General features: G+C 46.6%; 1 protein-coding gene across 4 annotated transcripts in view; it reads right to left on the bottom strand.

Annotated features, from left to right (window-relative positions):
- The window catches only part of FBXO34 (F-box protein 34), a 42,312-nt gene that overhangs the window by 6,222 nt on the left and 16,636 nt on the right, over window positions 1–19,454 (bottom strand). For 3 of the 4 annotated variants that reach the window (XM_071557249.1, XM_071557251.1, XM_071557250.1), the window contains one exon: window positions 5,474–5,672. In XM_071557249.1, the coding sequence (XP_071413350.1) occupies window positions 5,474–5,550 (77 nt within the window). In that variant the 5' untranslated portion in view covers window positions 5,551–5,672. Of the gene's footprint in view, window positions 1–5,473; window positions 5,673–5,916; window positions 5,970–19,454 lie in introns of those variants that run through there. The other variant, XM_071557253.1, reaches the window with a different exon arrangement.

Raw genomic sequence — 19,454 nt, 5'->3', positions numbered from 1 at the left:
ACACACCCCTCTCCTCTTCCCATTGAAGGGAAGGTCCACAACCCACTTGTGGACTCCCCACCTCTGGAAATGTCCAAGGCCAGGTGGGACAGGGCTTGGAGCAACCCGGGATAGTGGAAGGTGTCCCTGCCTGTGGCAGGAGGGTTGGAATGAGATGGTCTTTGAGGTCTCTCCCAACTCAAATCATTCCATAATTCTACTTGCCAAGCTGGCCAGAATAATTTCTGCATCCTTTTTTACTTATATATGTTCTAAATCACAGCAGCCTAAAAAAAACAGTGTTATTTGCTTTAGTGGAAACTCCAGAGTTGGAAGAAAAACTAGGAGAAAAGGCAGAGTTCTCACAGGTCCTTTGTAAGGTTCACAGAGAACCTCAGTGCCCCTCAGATCAGGGACTCTCACGATGCCCTGTGAAGCCACAAGATTTCCTCTGGGCAGCAAGAACAACAACAACAACATTCCCAAGCAGCACATCCACACTGCAAGTTTTCTGGACAACGCACCGGAAGGTTTTATTAAGGCGAAAATTTCCATGAAAACCCCCAAGTTTCCTGTGGATTTCTCCTTGTAAACACTCCACTGCAGTCCACAAAAGCTCCTCATGTTGCTGACTGCACACCCAGCGCCAACTACAACTCTGAAAGAACCCTCAGGACACACTAACACAAGGCAGGAGCCAAAAGGAAAAAAAAAAAGTAAAAAAAAATCAGCAACAATAAAATCCCACACCAAGCATAACCTCTAGCAAGGCATTTCTCCTCCCTGACATCCCAGCTCTCTGTCCACAGGGCTCAGCTCCTCTGTAAGGACACTGACAATTAGCAAGGACCAAGCACTGAGTGTGAGTTATCCATGGTCAACCACTTGTTATTTCTGGAAGGGCTTGGTGGGTCCTTTGGGCTCGATCTGCGGTACCATTTCCATCCCCTCTGCACTGCCAGGGCGAGGCAGAGCAGACAGGGAGCTGCTTCAAAGGCATTCCATGGATTCTGCTGGGGCGGGAAAGTCCCGGCTGAGCAGCAGGGATGGATGGAAGGGGCTGTGCTGCTCACTGGAGCTTGCTCTGGCACGTGGCACAGGTCCAGGCTCAGGGAAGGGTGGGGTGGGAAGCACGACGCGGGTGCAACGCCCGGCATCTGATTTTTGGAAAACCCATTCCCCCCTTGGAGCAGCAGCTGCTCCAGACCCACCTCCCAAAGCCTCCAAAATGCCTCCTGCATCTACCAGAGAGCCAGGATTATTACAGGATTTGAAGGCAAACAGAAGGATCACTGTCTAGAACTACCTGAAGGGAAGTTCTGGCCAGGTGGGGGTTGGTCTCTTCTCCCAGGCACTCAGCAATAGGACAAGGGGGCACGATGGGCTCAAGCTCTGCCAGGGGAAAGTGAAGTTGGAGAGCAGAAAATAATTCTTTGCAGAGAGAGTGCTCAGGCATTGGAATGGGCTGCCCAGAGAGGGGGAGGATTCCCCATCCCTGGAGGTTTTTAAGGTGAGATTGGCTGTGGCACTGAGTGCCATGATCTGGTAAAGGGACTGGAGTTGGACCAAGGGTTGGACTTGATGATCTCGGAGGTCTTTTCCAACCCAATCCATTCTATGATTCTATGTGGCTGCTGACGGACAGCTCTCCATCCAAGGAACCAGCTTGGGAGAAGCAGGAACAAGCCAAAAATGGGCGCAGAGCTGGCCCCAAAGAGCTGAGGAGGTAAATGCAAAATAAACCCAACACTGGATGCCCCACTGATTGTTCACCCACATCAGGTGTTCAGATAAGTTCGCTCTGGGGGAGACAACACCCAAATAGAGCTGCACACAGGCTGAAGTGCATCATCTGTCTGTAACTACCTGAAGGGAAGTTCCAGCCAGGTGGGGGTTGGTCTCTTCTCCCAGGCACTCAGCAATAGGACAAGGGGGCACAATGGGCTCAAGCTCTGCCAGGGGAAATTGAAGTTGGAGATCAGAAAAACATTCTTTGCAGAGAGAGTGCTCAGGCATTGGAATGGGCTGCCCAGAGAGGGGGTGGATTCCCCATCCCCGGAGGTTTTTAACCTGAGCTTGGCCGTGGCACTGAGTGCCATGATCTGGTAAAGGGACTGGAGTTGGACCAAGGGTTGGACTGGATGATCTTGGAGGTCTTTTCTAACCCAATCCATTCTATGATTCTGTGATCTCACCACGCAGAGGTCTGGGTGACACAAAGCACACACAACACACACTGCTCCAGCTTGAGGGCTCCCACCCAGGAATGTTTTGAACATGTTTTACACTAAACACACACCTCTCCTACACCACAGAGTCAACTCAGCTACTTTCTATATTTTATCCAGGAGGAAGTGCCATTGCTTTGCCAGGCTTTTGTCCAAATGCACTTGCTGTGAAGCAAGTGATGTGGCAGCAGTTCTGGGTTGAGCCTCAGGAAGCTCAAATCCCTTCTCCCTTCTTCCCAATCACACCAGGGATGCCACAGGGATGACAAAGCAGAAGGGAACAAAATAAACTGAAAGATTTGGTGTTCAAGGTTATAAGCTGCTCCAGAAACGTGTAGCTCAAAGATGATGGGATGGCACATGTGTCTGTGGTGGAACAGACTGAGGTGAGAAGAAATCACAGAAGAAAAACACAGGTGGTTTTACAGAACTTCTGCTTAAAACTGCCCAGAGCAGCACAGATGTGTGATATGCCTCATTCTGGAAATATTTTACCTCTCTTAATTTCACATTTGTTTTCTGATTTATTAACTGCAACAGGACCAAGACCTTTCTTCACACCACAGCACAACATATTTCTTCCAACAGTTAACAAACCAACACAGAGGGATGCTATTTATAGCCTTCATTTTTGTGCATATGTAATGAGAACACATGAAAGGTTGTAGAAATTAACCTTGGACCACACCATCAGTAAGAGACTTGGTGTTCAAAAGGAAGAACAAGCTAAAGTAGATCTGAAGGCAAGTCCTAAGGTTGCTCTTTTGAAACCCAAGACTGAAAGGAACTGGTTCATGAAGTCAGATGTGGTGCAGAGGATTTCACTGCAGAGAGATTCCTCCAGGAGTCAAAAGCTGTTTTCATTATTAAGAACAAATCCCAAACAAGAACCAAGGAAACTCCAAATGGGATGTGATCCTTTCTCATGAAGGACACAAGAAGCAGACGCAGGTTTCAAGTCACATCACTTGGAAATTCATAACTTGGAGATCAAAAAGTCAAGGGATAAACATGAGAAGTGGTGCAGTCAGTGCAGAGATATTTAAAAACAAAAAAATAGTGAAAAGTTCTTCAGTTTGTGAGAGAGCACTGGGAGAGAAACAAGGCTGGAAGGAAGGGCAGGGCAGAGATTAAGAGTACTCCAAGTGCAACACAAAATACCAAAACTGACTTTGCATCATTTTTAAAGAGGGGTGGTAACTGTGATCGTGAGGGCAAAATCCCAGGCGTTAATGTGAACAAGAACATTGGCAGGGGGGAGGATTAAAGAGCTTCATAAAAATTGTGAGCATTGGCTCATCTCACTTTTAGAATCCAAAACAGATAGGCTCAGGCACTGCAGGCCAAGAAACAGGATTTATAAACCTCTTGAAAGGCAACAATAGGAGATAATAAACATGTGGCACATTGGAGGGGGCACTGCAGGGGAGAAAGGAGGGAGAATGATTGCAGCCTCTCCAGGGCTGGTGTTCTGACTCCAATATAAAGGTGCTTTGCAAGCAAAGAGGATTAATGTGACACAGAGAAAAAGGGGGAAGAGGGAATACTTCAATATGCCAGACTAACCTCAAGGTTTTCAAAAAAAGTGATCTTTTTAGACAAATCTACTATATCTTACTCACATGGTCTTCGGAGAGCACAAAGAGATTTACTGGTGAAGACAGATTGGCAGAGGAATGGGAAAACAGACAAAGGAGTTGGCTGAGCAGCAGACAGCCCCAGGTGATGCTGAATAAGAAAATACCAGCCTGGAAACCAAAGACATGCCTCAAAAATCAGCCTGGGGAACATCTGATTTTGTTAGGAATGACCTCAGCACAAACACTGCACCCCCAGAAATGGAGGCAGTTCCAAAAAGCAGAGGCACAAAAAGCTCCAAGGAACAGGAACTGAGGAGGGTTTTGAAATACAGACAGTGATGCACCAGCAAGGAGTTTTGGAAGCAACTAAGGTGACTTGGCCACCATAGAAACAGGTAAGTGGAGGTGACTCTGTGGCACATTTGAGGCAGCAAAGAGAAAAACCCACCTGCCACATCTGCCCTGGAGCACAGCAGACAATTTTAGGCAGGACTGTGATGTATCCAACAATTGTTACTCAAGAAACTAATGAGAAAACCTGGGTCACTCAGCACCACAAAACCACAGGTAAGAGTCACAACCCCGTTTTACAGATTGCACCAAGAGAGGCAAACCACTGAAAATAAGAAGCTGGAAGAAAAGCAGGAGGAAAGTAAAGGAACAGAAACTCAAATGAGCAGGTAAACTCCTGAATGTTCAGTCTGGGAATCAAAATAAGGTTCCTAATTGCAAAGCCAGATCTGTCATCTTCAGTAATGGCTTCATCTACGGGAGGAGAAAGAAGAGCTGTAGGAAAAGATGTAAATGTTTTCAGGCTAGACTAAGTTCACAAAAGGGATTGTGAGATCCTGCTTGGGAAAGCAAAGAGCTGGGTGACCCAGGAAGTCTTTTCCAGCACTAAATTACCATGAGACTAACATAGCAAGTATATGCTGTCTGCACAACCACAAAGAACAAAGGTTAAAAGTTTGCTTTAAACCCACACAGCTTTTGGAAACCGAAAAGCTGGCGCTCTTCTCCAGGCTGAGGAAGTTTAGGAGTCTTGCTTTCAGAAAAGGAAGAAAAAAGAGAAGATCCATATATTGTGAAGCAGCCTGAACTCAAACAAACCAGCATGTTCCTGCATTTGCATGAGGACAAGTTGTTCTGCACCATGTTCCTACGAGACACAGTGAGAGGCGTTCACTTAATTGTCACATAAGCACAAGTGTTTGAAATCAATCGTGCATTTCTTCTTAATAAGAGACACAGGAGAGTGAGCAATGCAAAATCTGAGCTTAAACTAATCTAATTACTTACTCCATAGTAAGACAAACCACAACAATGAGTGCCAGCAGTTCCACTTGCTCTAAGCTGACTGCATGTTTCAAAGCCTACTCTGACGAGCCATTCGCCAACTAAGTCTTACTTCAAAGTCATGTTCCCAAACTGATTTACAGCTGTTGCTAAAAAACCCAAGGATTTCTCCAAGCTCACCACCAGCTGTAGGGAATCTGTAGTTGTCATTATCAAATAAAAATGTCACAGAACATTTCTGCCCTGAAGTCACTAGAACATTTCACTTAAATGCCATGCGGAAGTAAGAGTTTAGATGGAAAATGTGAGTGACAAGACAACAGGGGAGCAAGGAGAAGGCCCAGGCAGGGCTGATGCTCAGCTGCAGGCAGGCAGCCAGTCTGTCCATACCGTTTGACTTGGTGGAAGGTGGAGGATGTGGCGTTCAGCGGTTCCCTGTGGAGACCAGCTCTGCAGGAACTCTTCATGGTAACTACCTCTTCCAGCTAAGGCACAGTCACAGCCAGTCCATCCTGGGTCACACCCAGGGCTGCCCCATCAGCTCTCCTGGCCCCACACAGAGCTTCACTGTGTCTCTGCCACCTAAAAACTGAACAAACAGAGGATCATGTTTAAGGAGCAGCAGGTGAGGCACAGACGATCCAGGCACAGACCTCCCCATGAGACAAAAAATAACATATATGCACACAGACATAAAAGATACATATTTATATATAAAAGAACTTAACATCATCATGCCATTACTGCAGCTGGAGTTTCTGAAGCACAATGAACACAACAGCCTGTCTGCACACACCACACTCTTGACACCTTATATACAGCTGCAGCACCACCTTGGCACCTCCCACGGAACACGCCGTCCCCCGAGCTCCCTGTAAACAGGACACACAAGATCCTTCTGCTTGTTAGCACTGCAGCAGGGCTGGGAGGGGAATAGCTGCTGGCAGTGAGATCTGATGCTGCCAGGAGTTACGTTAGTGCTCTAATCAAAATAACGCCGTGGATTCCAGAAAGGACAAAACACATGTCACCACACAGCCTCCCATCCCAGCCCTGTGAAAACTGCCCTGTCTTTGCATCACGTGCTGATAAGGCTGATTACTCCAACCCCAAAAGTGTTCTGTGGTATCTCTTGTTCTCCCTGCCTTCTACACCTTGTCCTTGGAGCAGATGCTCTCACTGGCACTGTAACGGACTCTGATGGGGAAAGAACAACAACTTGGGAGCTGGAGCATGAGAGGGAAGAGTGACACAGCAGAGAGCCCTGGAAAGCCTCAGCCACTCCAGCCTGGGCTACCAGCAGATTGTTTTAGAGCCCATTTGCTTCCTCTCCAGAGGACCAGGCACTAATAAAGGAATGCCTTTAGTGCAGGATGCTGAGCACAGTGCTGTGTCCCCAGGGAGCTGGGATTGACTGCAGCAGGTTGTTCTCCCCTTCCCATCAGCTTTGCCCAGTGTTCCCACTGCTGTTCTGCTCCTGCAGGGATGGAGCCTCTCACATTCCCCCTTCCCATCAGCTTTGCCCAGTGTTCCCACTGCTGTTCTGCTCCTGCAGGGATGGAGCCTCTCACATCCCCCCTTCCCATCAGCTTTGCCCAGTGTTCCCACTGCTGTTCTGCTCCTGCAGGGATGGAGCCTCTCACATTCCCCCTTCCCATCAGCTTTGCCCAGTGTTCCCACTGCTGTTCTGCTTCTGCAGGGATGGAGCCTCTCACATTCCCCCTTCCCATCAGCTTTGCCCAGTGTTCCCACTGCTGTTCTGCTCCTGCAGGGATGGAGCCTCTCACATTCCCCCTTCCCATCAGCTTTGCCCAGTGTTCCCACTGCTGTTCTGCTTCTGCAGGGATGGAGCCTCTCACATCCCCCCTTCCCATCAGCTTTGCCCAGTGTTCCCACTGCTGTTCTGCTCCTGCAGGGATGGAGCCTCTCACATCCCCCCTTCCCATCACCTCCCACAGCTCAGCTCTCCAGGGTTTGACCACTGTGGTTACAACTCAAGTGTTCCCACTACACACTCCTGGCCTGGACAAACTGCTCTTGGTAGTCACACTCACTGAGAAAGTGGTGAAGGATGAACTTTCCAGGCAGGACAAACAGAAGCTGGTTCAGATCCATCTGATCTGAATTCCACTATGGCAACTTCACGATTGGTCTACTGGTGGTGAATGAGAGGTTAATCATTTGCCTACATTTGAGTAGCAGGAGCCTAAAATAATACATAAAATATAATATAAACACATTCCAGTGTTCATGAAGAAAGCTCTGCTGAGCTCTACACAAGGCTAAGAAATGAGTGGGGTGGAGAAGACAGAGGCATTGCCCTGGCAGAGCAGGGGGATGAGAGCACATCCTCAGCTCCAGGAATTCAGGAATACCAGGAGTCAGTGCCATGAGCAGCAAAAATTAAAGCTTTTCATTTTCATTACACTATTCAGAGTCTGTAACAAGGACCTACCTCTATGAGTGAAACCCAGGCACAAAAAAAATCAGCTGTTTCTGATGTTTTGTGGGCTGTAAAATATATATTCACAAACAGCAGTTCACAGAGGGGGGAAAAAGCACGTGCCCAGTGCTTTAGGAAAATCAAAGTTAAACACAAAATCGTTACTTTCCCATGAACCATCAGCAAGAGGCACTGAAATCCTGACTTTCCTCCAAGCTTTTGTCTGGCTTTCCCTCTGGCTTTACTGACACCAGCATTTCAGACTCAGCAGGAACTGTATCCCAAAAACATGATTATATCCACACCCAAATAAACCCAACCACACCATTTCAGGAATGCCACTCACTTTTTCAAGAGCTAAAACCCCCTCCCATCTACCCCTGGTTAGAAATACCATGGTTTGTGCTAGTCCTTTTCCTCTGGAGACCCATTGAGAAATAGAATATAAAAAAGCTTTGAAAACCCAAAGATATCTTGTTTGCAGTGAAGAGCTTGAGAAGCAAAGCCATGAAGAGAAAGAGAAGTGGTTCAGGTGAGGAGCATTAACAACCCTGAGCCACACTCAGGCATCACAAAATGGGATGTCACATATTTAGGAAGGGACCAGCACCTACCAGAGGGAAGCAAAAGCTGGCAAAATAGACAGAGCCAAGCTGAGATGGGCCCTGCAGCACAGCTCCATACAAAGCATGCCTTTTCCCCTCCTCTATAGCTGCTGGGCTATAGAAAAGAGCTGAAATACACTATTAATGCCAGCAAGCTCCTGACAAATTCCTACTGTGTGAGGAGTAAAAAGCTGTGCTTGTGAATTAAAAAAAAAAAGGGAGAAAAAGAAAAAAAAATTCAGCATCCAAGCTGGCAGAGATACTTACTGCCTTTTAATTACCACTGTGTTTCTGTACCAAGGCTGATCTTAGCTGTAGGTGCTTCAGCTGATTTGTTAAGTTTTGCACAGAGAAAAAGTGCAATACAGATGCACAGAGAAACAAAACAGGAGAGGAAGTTAAAAACCTAATTGTGTTGTTCTCCCTTTCTGAAACCACCCCCAAACATATGCCTTCATGCACAAGAAGTGGGAAGGACTCTGATTTTGGCAGCAGGAAAGCATCACATCCTCCCAGCCATGGACAGCAGTTCTGTCCCACAAAATTCCCTGTCTTATCAGCAGGTTTGAATGCTGCTGCTGCAGCTCAGGAAAACAAATGGATTCACTCAGGCAGAGTGGATGAAGGGAGGGCCAAGGTCTCTTCAGCTGTGCAGCAACTCACTGCAGGTCTGGATATGCTGAAGTGAAGCTTTACTGAGTGTGGTTGAGCTGTAGCTGCTCAACAAAGGAGTTCAAAGGGTGGGCACATCCTCTCAGAAAATTCACTTTCTACAAAGGAGGCCTCAGGACTGGATCTGAGCAGCAATCAGCACCCTGTTGGTACAAACATGGGTTAAAACACGTCTGCCCACCCCACCTCCAGCAGGACAAGCCTTGGGATGCTCCACAGGGATGTCATCCTGGATCAGCTGGGCAAAGAGCATCAGCACACTCAGGATGCAGGAGAAAGCAGCAGCAAGTATTGCACAGGGGAACTCAGAGGTGGTAATATCAAATAACAGTCATGATAGAAAAAAAAACAGTGCTGAGGCCTTATAGTAAAGATGTGGGGGTTTGTTTTCCTGCAACAACAGAGTTCCGTGTCCATTTTCCCACCACTGAGCTCAAGTTTGGTTGTTACATGACACTTGTCTCTAAGACAACTTGTTCACCAGACATGCAACTCTGTTATTTCCCAGCCCAGGCATCCTTCCCTCCCTCTCAAACACCACCAGGACACTTGTAACAGCACCAGAATCTCCCAAGCAAGAAGCTCTGGCAGAAAGCTTTCCCTAGTTCCAGCATTCCCACTGGGAATGATCTACACCAGTTCCCAGACTAGGCTGGACAGTGAGATGATACACCAAGTCCTCATACTCAGCCCCTCAGACACTTACAGGAACACAATCCTTCATTTTCAACCATCCTTCATGGAATATCTACCTATTTAGAACACCTCAAAGAACTGCCTTTTGACACTAAAGGAGCCACCACAGACATCGTGTGCCTTGGAAAACCTTGTGTGCTCATCATGGTTTGGTGGTCAAAAAGGATAAAGTTGCACAGATCTGATGTTATCTCATCTAAATCCAATAAAGCTGCCACAGGGGCTCCAGCTGGAATAAATGTGGAGGACCTTCCTGTGTCTACTCACACCCCAAAACCAGCTGATACCACACCAGGAACCAGAGCTGGCAAAGCAGCACGACCTTGTTACCATTGCCCTCAGCTCATTTCCCACCAAACTCACTCCAGCCCTTCCTCATCCCCACCAGGCTCCCATCCATACTCTGAACCCTGGATCACACCAGGCAGAGCAGCTTTTTAACTGAAAGCTGAGGATTCTCACATAAAGGGAGTCAGTGGAGGGCCACAAAGATGATTTGGGATCTGGAGCATCTCTCATATGAGGAAAGACTCTGGGAGCTTGAACTATTTAGTCTGGAGAAGGCTGAGAGGGAACCTCATCAATGCACATAAATATCTGAAGTTGGGTGTCAGAGGATGGTGCAAGGCTCATTCCAGTGGTTCCCACTGGCAGGACAAGGAACACTGGCCAAAAATAAAACACAAGAAGTTCCACCTCAACATGAGGAAGAAATTCTTCTCATTGAAGGTGGCAGAACACTGGACCAGGCTGCCCAGGGAGGTCGTGGATTTTCCCTCTCTGGAGACATTCAAACCCAGCTGGACACATTCCTGTGTAACCTGCTCTAGGTGATCCTGCTTTGTGGACTGGATGATCTCCAGAGGTCCCTTCCAACCCTCACAATTCTGTGATTCTGTTCTAAATCTGAGTTTGAGCATCCAGAACAGCAGGAACAAACACATGGATGTTCCAAAACACTGTTCCAGTCACTGTCTCAGCCCTCTCCTCCTCCCAGCCCTCTCACACTTTACAGCACTGCTTTCCCATGTGATTTCTTCCCTGAAGCAGCTCAGGGAGCTGAGCTAGGAGAGAGATAACCCCAAAGTGTTCCGCTCCTTGACCAGCACTCACAAAGCCCATTGGGATGGAGGTTCTCACTACTCAGACTGGACTCAGCCCACTCCAATCCACACCTGGAAAAAGTGCCTGCCACAAAGTGGGTTTTAATTTTCTTAAAGTCCCTCCTGAATGCACAATGGGCAAAACTCGGAGCGTTTCAGAAGTGGGGAATGAGCGTGCAGGGCTCCAAGGCAACACTGACTCTCCACTGCTGTCAAACAGTGCCACTGCCTGCACTGATAAGCATATGAAATGCTTATTCTAATGAAGCACTACAGAGAGAACCTGTCTGCCTTCCAAGATCATGTCAATAAAGAATGAAAGGCTTCACATTGGTAGCAAAGCTGCTTTCTCTCTAGGTGGGGTGAGCTTTGAAAGGACTGAGTCGTCCCCTCAAAAGGCAACTCTCGGAAGGGAAAAGAAAATGAAGGCAAGACAAGCTCTGCTGCACCCTCTTAACAGTGTATTTTTAGAGAAAAAATAATATTGCAAGTGTTTCCCTTGTTCAGCTATTCCTGAAAGGTTTCAGCTGTCTTGCACAATGTGGGTAAGGACATCACCCGTTGCTCAATGGGGAAGAAGTTCAGAACTGGCTCATTAGATTTGTCCTGCCTGATCCAAGAGGAAAACAAATCCAGCAAATCCCTGCCTGGGCACAAACACTCACTGGACACAGCACACTGGAAGCCACGTCTGGATTCCTTAGGGTATAAAACCAGGCTTGTTCTGCCATGCAGAGCCTGCATTCAGGAAAGCTGAGCTGAAAGGCCACTTTCTTGGGGCGAGAGGAAGGAGAAAGCTTCCAGAAGCCTTCCTATTATAGCAGCAACAGAGCTGCTTCCAAAAATAGTAGAGCAGCACTCCCAGGGCTCTGGAGACATCGTGCCCTGGTTCTGTAAGGCTGAGGGCTCCCTGGATGGCTCCTGGACATGCAAAGATGGGTGGAAAGGACTGCAAGATGCAGAGCTGATGTGAAAAGGGAGTTTGAGGACAAACAGCAGAGACAGAAACCCAGACAGCCTGGAAGGTAGAGATCAGCTTGAGCACCACCAGAGCCAACCCATCCCACTTTAGGGAAAGCCAGTTAAAACCAGCAAGGAGAATCCCATCTTTTTCAAGAACACAACATTAGCTTGCTAAAAAAGCTCCTGATAATTATTGTTGCAACAACACTGACGTGGCAGATGAGGATTGTCAGCACCATTTCATCACCCTGCCTGGCTGGAGAGCTGCCCTGGGCTCGTCTTGGCACGTGGTGGGTGGATTTGTTTGTGCTGTGACAGCTCACACTGACCATCACATGGCCTTCCTGACAGGAATTCCTCACTGGGTCACCCGGAATAGTTTGTTAGGGATGATCCAGCAGCACTGACATAACGACCCACTCTAATTCCCAAAGTCTCCTTTGCCTGTTTTGTGGCAGCTCCTGTGGCAAAGTGGGAATAAAATCACCTGCAAAACTCCTCTGATTACAGGTGTATCTTTGCATCTGTGTGCTACAGGACTGGCCCTTTTATTGGCAAAGAGTGACAAAGGAAAATGTCCCAGGAAACCAAAAATATCACACTGGACACTATACAGGCAACAAACAAGTCCCCCTGTCCCAGTCACAGTTCTAATTCCTTCTCTGTATCTCTATTCACAGCTCTAATTCCTTCTCTGTATCTCTCCATGGGGTATGAAATGACTTCGAAAACAGAAGAACAAAACTACAGCTGACTTTTAAAAATCCAGTAAATAAATAAATACAGTTGACTTTTAAATACCCAGTAAATAAATAAATACAGTTCCTTCCTCAGAACTCTACTAATAAGGGAAACCCCACAGCAGGTGACTCAATGATAAGCACTAAATTCATCAGCTTTACAACTCAATTTACTGAATTAAATATGGGTTTAGCAGTTTCAGTGGCCCTGACTGGTTTGGTCCAGCCTTTGGGCTGACATTTCTCCTTTCAGAGACCAGCCCATACCTCCTGACCCCAGACCTACACAGTTCAGTAATAAATTTTTATTTACTTCTGTGGAATCACACCCTTTAACCAAAAGGTTATGTGGTGGATTTCTGTGTCCTGTACCACTGTGGATACCTTTCAACAAAGTCACAAAAAAAAAAAACAAAAAAAAACCCAAACCAAACTAACAAAACCTTCCACAACCACCACTCAAAAAACAACCCCTCAAAAAAACCCCAATGAAACCAAATCACACAAAATACTCCAAGCAGAATGAGTTTTGTCCACAAATTCATTCTGCAGGGCTGGGAGGTTACAATGTTCAGGAGGCATCTCTAAAGCACTCAAATTTTTCCTAAGAGTCTCCAAAACCAAATTCAGCAAACCTTATTTAGGAGCACATACACTGGATTAAAAATAACAGTACCCAAAAAAGGGGTTTAGAAGTAACTGTGCCATCAGCTGCAAATATTTGGATAGGCTGGATAAAGCCTTGAGCAACCTGGTCTAGTGGGAGATGCTCCTGCACATGGCAGGGGGTTGGGATTACATTATTTTTAATGTTCATTCCAACTGCTTAACAGTCCATGATTTCTGTCTTTCAAAATACCCAACTTTTTCTATCATATTCCTGAATCCACCCTGTTCTCACATATGAGCATTTTCCACTATTTTTTGCACCAGTTGTCTCATTATTTGTCACAAAATGATAAATCCCTCTCAGTTTCTGTTTAAATAGGGCACTGCTGGTGCCCCAATGTCACACCTTCCCAGAAAACCACCTTTCACTTTGCAAGGACAAGGTAAAAATGCTGAACTCTGAAGCTTCCAATTTACAGGTCAGCAATTTACCAAAAAAAAAAAATCTGCCCTGCAAAGTTGGGAAAAGTAAGTTGGGAAAAGTTATCCTAAGTATACCCAACTTCAGGACATATTTCATGCAAAAAAGAAGCTCAAACTCTTTCTCACAGAATTATTTTAGAACCAAGTGCCTCATTCCATCTGCTGAGGACAGCAAAATTCCAACAGAACAGACTCTCAGGAGCATCTAAAGACAACCCACCCACAAACAAACAAACAAACAAGACACACCACCACCCACAGCCCCTGGACAAGCTTTGGAGTCACTGGGCTTTCCAGCTGCATCCCATAAAACAAAACAAAAATCCCCTAAAGAACAGGTTACAACTTAAGAAAAAATAAAAGTCACTAATTAGTGTCAGGTTCTAACAGGGCCTCTGCAGGAGGTCAGGGCTGCCCCAGACCCTTTCCTGGTGGTTCCACCATCGGACATGGCTGAGCCCATCAGTTAAACAACTGGTGCCACTGGGAAAACTTATCTAAGAAAAGGTAAAAAACACCTGATAGAGAGAGGATGGGGAAAAACCCCACCGAGGTCAGAGAAGGACAGGGGATGCCCTATGGCAGAGCAGTGAAATGGGAGAGAAAATACATTGGTTTCATGTTTGTTTCTTACTCTTATTTTAATCATCAATAAATTTCTGTTTGTTTGTTTTCCTACAAGTGTAATCAGTCATCTGCTGAACTTTATCTTGACCTTTAAGCTCTCTTGGCAGCCCTCCCACGACATGTCTGATTTCAGTCCCTGGAAGGCAACAAACTCGCCTGGACAGCCCTTTAGGTGGGTGTCTGTCCCCTGCAGCAGAGCAGGGAGCCACCCACTGCACTTCTGCTGGGTCATCCTGTCTGGCATTAGTCATGTCAAGGCTTCAGGAGGGACAGAATATTCCTCCCTGGATGGAGAGTGCTCGGTTTTCCAGCCTTCTTCTGTTGTGGCTTCTTGGGAGACACTCGATGATCCTTGTGGGTCCCCTCCAACTCAGGACAGTCTGTGATTCTAAAGAGTGCAGTTCCCACCTGCAGCCCTGAGGTTGGGGGGGGTCAGGCTCCTGAGTCTCCAAGCTCTCTGAGAACATTCCATCTGTTTCATGGACTCCCAGAATGGCTTGGGTGGAAGGGACCTTAAAGCTCATCTCATTCCAACCCTGCCATGGGCAGGAACACCTTCCACCAACCAGCCCAGGTTGCTCCAAGCCTTGACCAGCCTGGCCTGGGACTCTTCCACTATCCACAGCTTCTCTGGGCAACCTGTGCCAGGGCTTCACCACCCTCACAGCCAGAAATTTCTTGTCAATATGTAACCTAAACCTGCCCTGTCAGTTCAAAAACATTGTCCCAGACTTGTGACTCTTTGCCTGTATCAGAAATTGCTCTCCCTTCATCTCATGAGCCCTCTTGAGGTACTGGGAGGCTGCAGTGGGTCTCTCCAAAGCTTTCCCTTCTCCAGGATGGACCACCCCAGCTCTCCCAGCTCTGTCTGCACACCAGGGAAGACATCTCTGATCACCTCCATGGCCTCCTCTGGATCTGCTGGTCTGAGGCCCCCAGAGATGGACACAGCATTCCAAGTGGGGTCTCAGGAGGGCAGAGCAGAGGGGGAGCAGCCAGGACACAGTTGGCTTTCTGAGCTGTGAGTGCACACTGTTGGCTCATCCAGCCTTCCATCCAAAGGAACCCTCAAGTCCTTTCCTCTCCCAGCCTGTACTCCCAGGCAGTCAGCAATAGGACAAGGGGGCACGATGGGCTCAAGCTCTGCCAGGGGAATTCGAAGTTGGAGAGCAGAAAAAAATTCTTTGCAGAGAGAGTGCTCAGGGATTGGAATGGGCTGCCCAGAGAGGGGGTGGATTCCCCATCCCCGGAGGTTTTTAACCTGAGCTTGGCCGTGGCACTGAGTGCCATGATCTGGTAAAAGGACTGGAGGTGGACCAAGGGTTGGACTTGATGATCTCAGAGGTCTTTTCCAACCCAATCCATTCTATGATTCTGTCTGGGATTGCCCTGACCCAGGTGCAGCACGGAACAAACATCTCCCACAGCTCCAGGCCTGCAGCATGAAGGGATGCACTGAGAGGCACAGAAACAGGACCCCAGGGTGTCCCAGCCAGCAACATAAAGCTGGAATACAAACCAGTGGTAGCAGGAACAGCACAGCAGGGCTGCTGGGACTCCCAACAGCACCAGGCACAGCACCACAATCCAAGCAGACCCCTCATTATCCACCCTATGGAACCAGGCACTTGCAGAGCTCATCTCAGGTAACCAACAGTAGAACAAGAGGGCACAGCTCAAGCTCTGCCAGGGGATGTTTAGGCTGGATACCAGGAAGAAATTCTTTGCAGAGAGAGTGCTCAGGCATTGGAATGGGCTGCCCAGAGAGGGGGTGGATTCCCCATCCCTGGAGGTTTTTAAATGCAGATTGGCCGTGGCACTGAGTGCCATGATCTGGTCAAGGGACTGGAGTTGGCCCAAGGGTTGGACTTGATGATCTCAGAGGTCTTTTCCAACCCAATCCATTCTATGATTCTGTGTACAGAGCAGCAGGAACAGGATCAGGGAGGGCACTGGTGGCCACACAAAGGCAGGTGGATCATCTCAACACAGCATCAGGGTGCAGAGGGTATTTCTCACCACTAAACTCCCTTACAGCTTGTAAAGAAAAACATAAAACCTGCCCAAAGGGACCAGAAAGGCCTTGGAACACCCAAAGCCCAGGAGTGTGACATGAAGCTGAGCATGAAGACACAAAGCAGGCAGAGAACACGCTGCAAATCCTTCCCTGCCAAAGCACCACCTGGTTTTACACAAATTGTTAAAAGAACAACACACCCAGAACATCTGCTGAACTAACTCAGCCACAGATAAGCTCAGGGATTTTTGACTGGTAAACTGTAGTAGAGACCGAGATTAAACACAATATCCTTGTGTGTGATTTTTTCAGAAGGCTCTTTAAAATCTGAGCTAACCTGGAAACCTCCCAATTCTGGGGATCTTTAAAAATAGAGCCAAAAAAAAAGATAAGAGATTTTTTTCCATTAATAACTCAGAGTTATTGAAGTAAAAAATAGTTTGATATTTTCAGAGCTTTACAGTCCATACACCCAGCAACTAAGACAATTAAATTTTCAGAAATTCCACACATAGCACGAATTCCACTGTTAATTCATTCCTTAAAGAAAAGGGAAAGGCCCCAAAATAGCACTAAAATTTCAGTAAAGGACACCTTTGGCACACTCAAGTGCCTTGTGAACTCTGAGAACTTTTGCTGCAAATCTTTCCCTTTTCATATTTCATCTTCAAAATTCAGTAGCACAGACCTACAACAGGAGTCCAGAAAATTCTGGTGCAATTCTTTCCAGGTCAGTGACCACTTGGGAAGTATGAACTTCTCTACAAACATCAGATTCAGGTTTGTTTCACAAGACTTGAAAATTTTAATGCAAAAAAATAAAAAACAGAACTGTTTGGGTTAGAAGGGACCTTAAAGATCATCCAATTCCACCCCTTGCCATGGGCAGGGACACCTTCTACTATCCCAGGTTTCTCCAAATTCCATCCAGCCTGGCCTGGGACACTTCCAGGGATGGGGCAGCCACAGCATCTCTGGGCAACCTGTGCCAGAGTCCCACTGCCCTCACAGGGAAGAATTTCTTTCTAAAATCTAATTAAATCTCTCCTCCTATGTTAGAGCTGTTCCCCCTTGTTCCATCACTATCTGCCCATGTAAAAAGTGACTCTTTCTCTTTTTAATAAGCCCCTTTTAGGCACTGAAGGGGCTCTCAGGTCTCCCTGGAGCCTTCTCTTCTCCAGAACACCCCCAGCTCTCCCAACCTGGCTGCAGAGCAGAGGGATCCAGCCCTTGGAGCATCTTCGTGGCCTCCTCTGGACCTGCTCTAACAGGTCTAAAAACATCTTTATAACCAAGGCAGAAAAGGAAAAAAATATAAGTATTGCTGCCTAACCCAGTACCCCCCCTGCTCCCTCCAGTACAATCAATACTCTCAGAGAAAATAAGAATAAAACCCACCAAACCACTAAGAAGCAAAGCAGAAAAGGCAGCACCCACAGGTGTGGTTTAAAATGGATGGTTGAAGTGAAGCAGCTTTGGAGCTGGGGATTGTTGCTGCACTGTGGGAACACTCAGCATGTTTTCCCACTGGGAGCACACCTTGGAGAGGGACATTCCCTGAGAAATCCAACGTGCCAGCTCCAGAGCTCTACTCATCACACTGGCTTTCAACCACCAATTCTCTCCAGCTGAAGCTGGATAGCCCAAAAACTAAATTACCAGAGCAATCACCAAGCTTGATCCCTCACCATCTGACATCTCTCACTAATTCTCCATGAGCTTGCAGGAAATAATTTCAAACAGCTCCCTCAAGAAAATAAGTTTCAAGCCGCAGTTTTTCCATCCCGAGCCATCCCTGCACTATTTCATAGCTCTGATAATTGTACCACTGACTAAACTCCAACTGGGAATAGCTGTTTTTATCATCACTATTAAAAACAGTCCCTCACACTGCTTGGAATCTGGAAACTCAGTGGAGCTGCATCCCACCCTTCAGGCTCTCAGAACACCACAGAGCAAGGAAACTTTGTGCTGAAACCAGAGGATCCCTCTGCTGAACAGCAACTCTAATTTCTGGGTAATTAGAACTGCTTTCTAAGCAAACCATGGAGGTTTGGTTATTGACTTTAGAGGGGCAAGTGGCTCCAGAGCTCTGAAAGTCAAAGTGAATTTACAGTTTTCTATACTGGACTGGGAAAGTTGAGTTACTTTTAGAACTGTAGCAGTGACGTGCATGTTAAAAAGCTTCACATATTCACCAAGTTTAGTAGTTTTTATGCCTTTTTTTTTTTTAAAAAGCAAAAGATCACCTGCAGTTTTCCTTTCCTAAAAGCACATTATCTTGATTTTCACACCTTAGCCACAAGAGTGACTGACAGCTCTCAGAGAATTAGCAAGATGCAGAAAAACAAGAGTTGAAAGAAGAGTGGGTTTAAAAAAACAGCTTTTAATTATCTGAAGGTACCGTTGCCAAGTAGACAGCAAAGAAGTTGTGCATCACATACAGCTGGGAAAATTCCCCCAGGTTTAATTCACAGTCAATTACAGTGGATTAACCTATTAGGAAGAACAGAATTTATTTTTTTAGTGGATGCAAGTTTCAACAACTTGAAAAATCATTGCCACTGGTACTTTGATACGCAGGATCTACAATCTGTTCTATCACACTTCCAGTCATCACAGCCCATTAACACACCCTGGAAACAACCTCTCCCTCTTTTTTAATGCATCTTCTGTCATTATTTCCTCCTCAGGGAACTGCATCCCTCTTGGCTCCCCACTTGGAGTATCATTTCATACATCAGTATTGTTTTTACTGTTGTTAAAGAACAACATCAAACACCCTCAAACTTTCACACACACTCACACATTGTCCACATCTGCCACTGAGGAAGGGATTTGTCCCCCAGAAAAGCACTGCAGCAATGAAAATCAGCTTTCCAGGATTCCTGTGCTCAATCCTGGGTGTGCCTACTTTTGTTTGGTATCAAGTTCCTCCTGCTGGCTCCGCTGCAAGAACAAACTACAGGGATAGTTCACTTTTTCCCCACCTCCAAAACCATCTGGTCCTTTTCTAAGTTCTCCAGACTTCCTTCCCCTTGACCCTATCACAAAGCCTCTCTTTTCAGCAAGGCTGCCCTTCTTGGTAGTCCATCACCATTATCTCCTTGTTCTGCAGAGCAGTTTGAATCACTGGATCTTGCAGAGCTTCCAGTCCTTTCAGCTCAAGGCCAGGATCTGAATTCAAGCATCCTGACTTACAGACAGAGTTGTTAAACTCCTTCCTTGCCTCTTTTTTAACACTCCACAGCTTCCTGTGCTGGGAGGCAACAAAACTGCCATAAGAAATGCCAGTTTCTGTTGAATACCCACAATCCCTGTGACACTGAACATTTAAAACAATTATGTTACACCCAAACCTCTCACTGTAACAGCTTTTACCCCACAAAGTGCAGAGATGAGCAGAATTATTT

The sequence above is a fragment of the Pithys albifrons genome, chromosome 6 (genome assembly GCF_047495875.1).
Source record: "Pithys albifrons albifrons isolate INPA30051 chromosome 6, PitAlb_v1, whole genome shotgun sequence".
NCBI classification, from domain to species: Eukaryota; Metazoa; Chordata; class Aves; order Passeriformes; family Thamnophilidae; genus Pithys; species Pithys albifrons.
The sequence above is the reverse complement of the archived record's forward strand: the minus strand, read 5'-3'. Positions and strand labels throughout refer to the sequence as shown.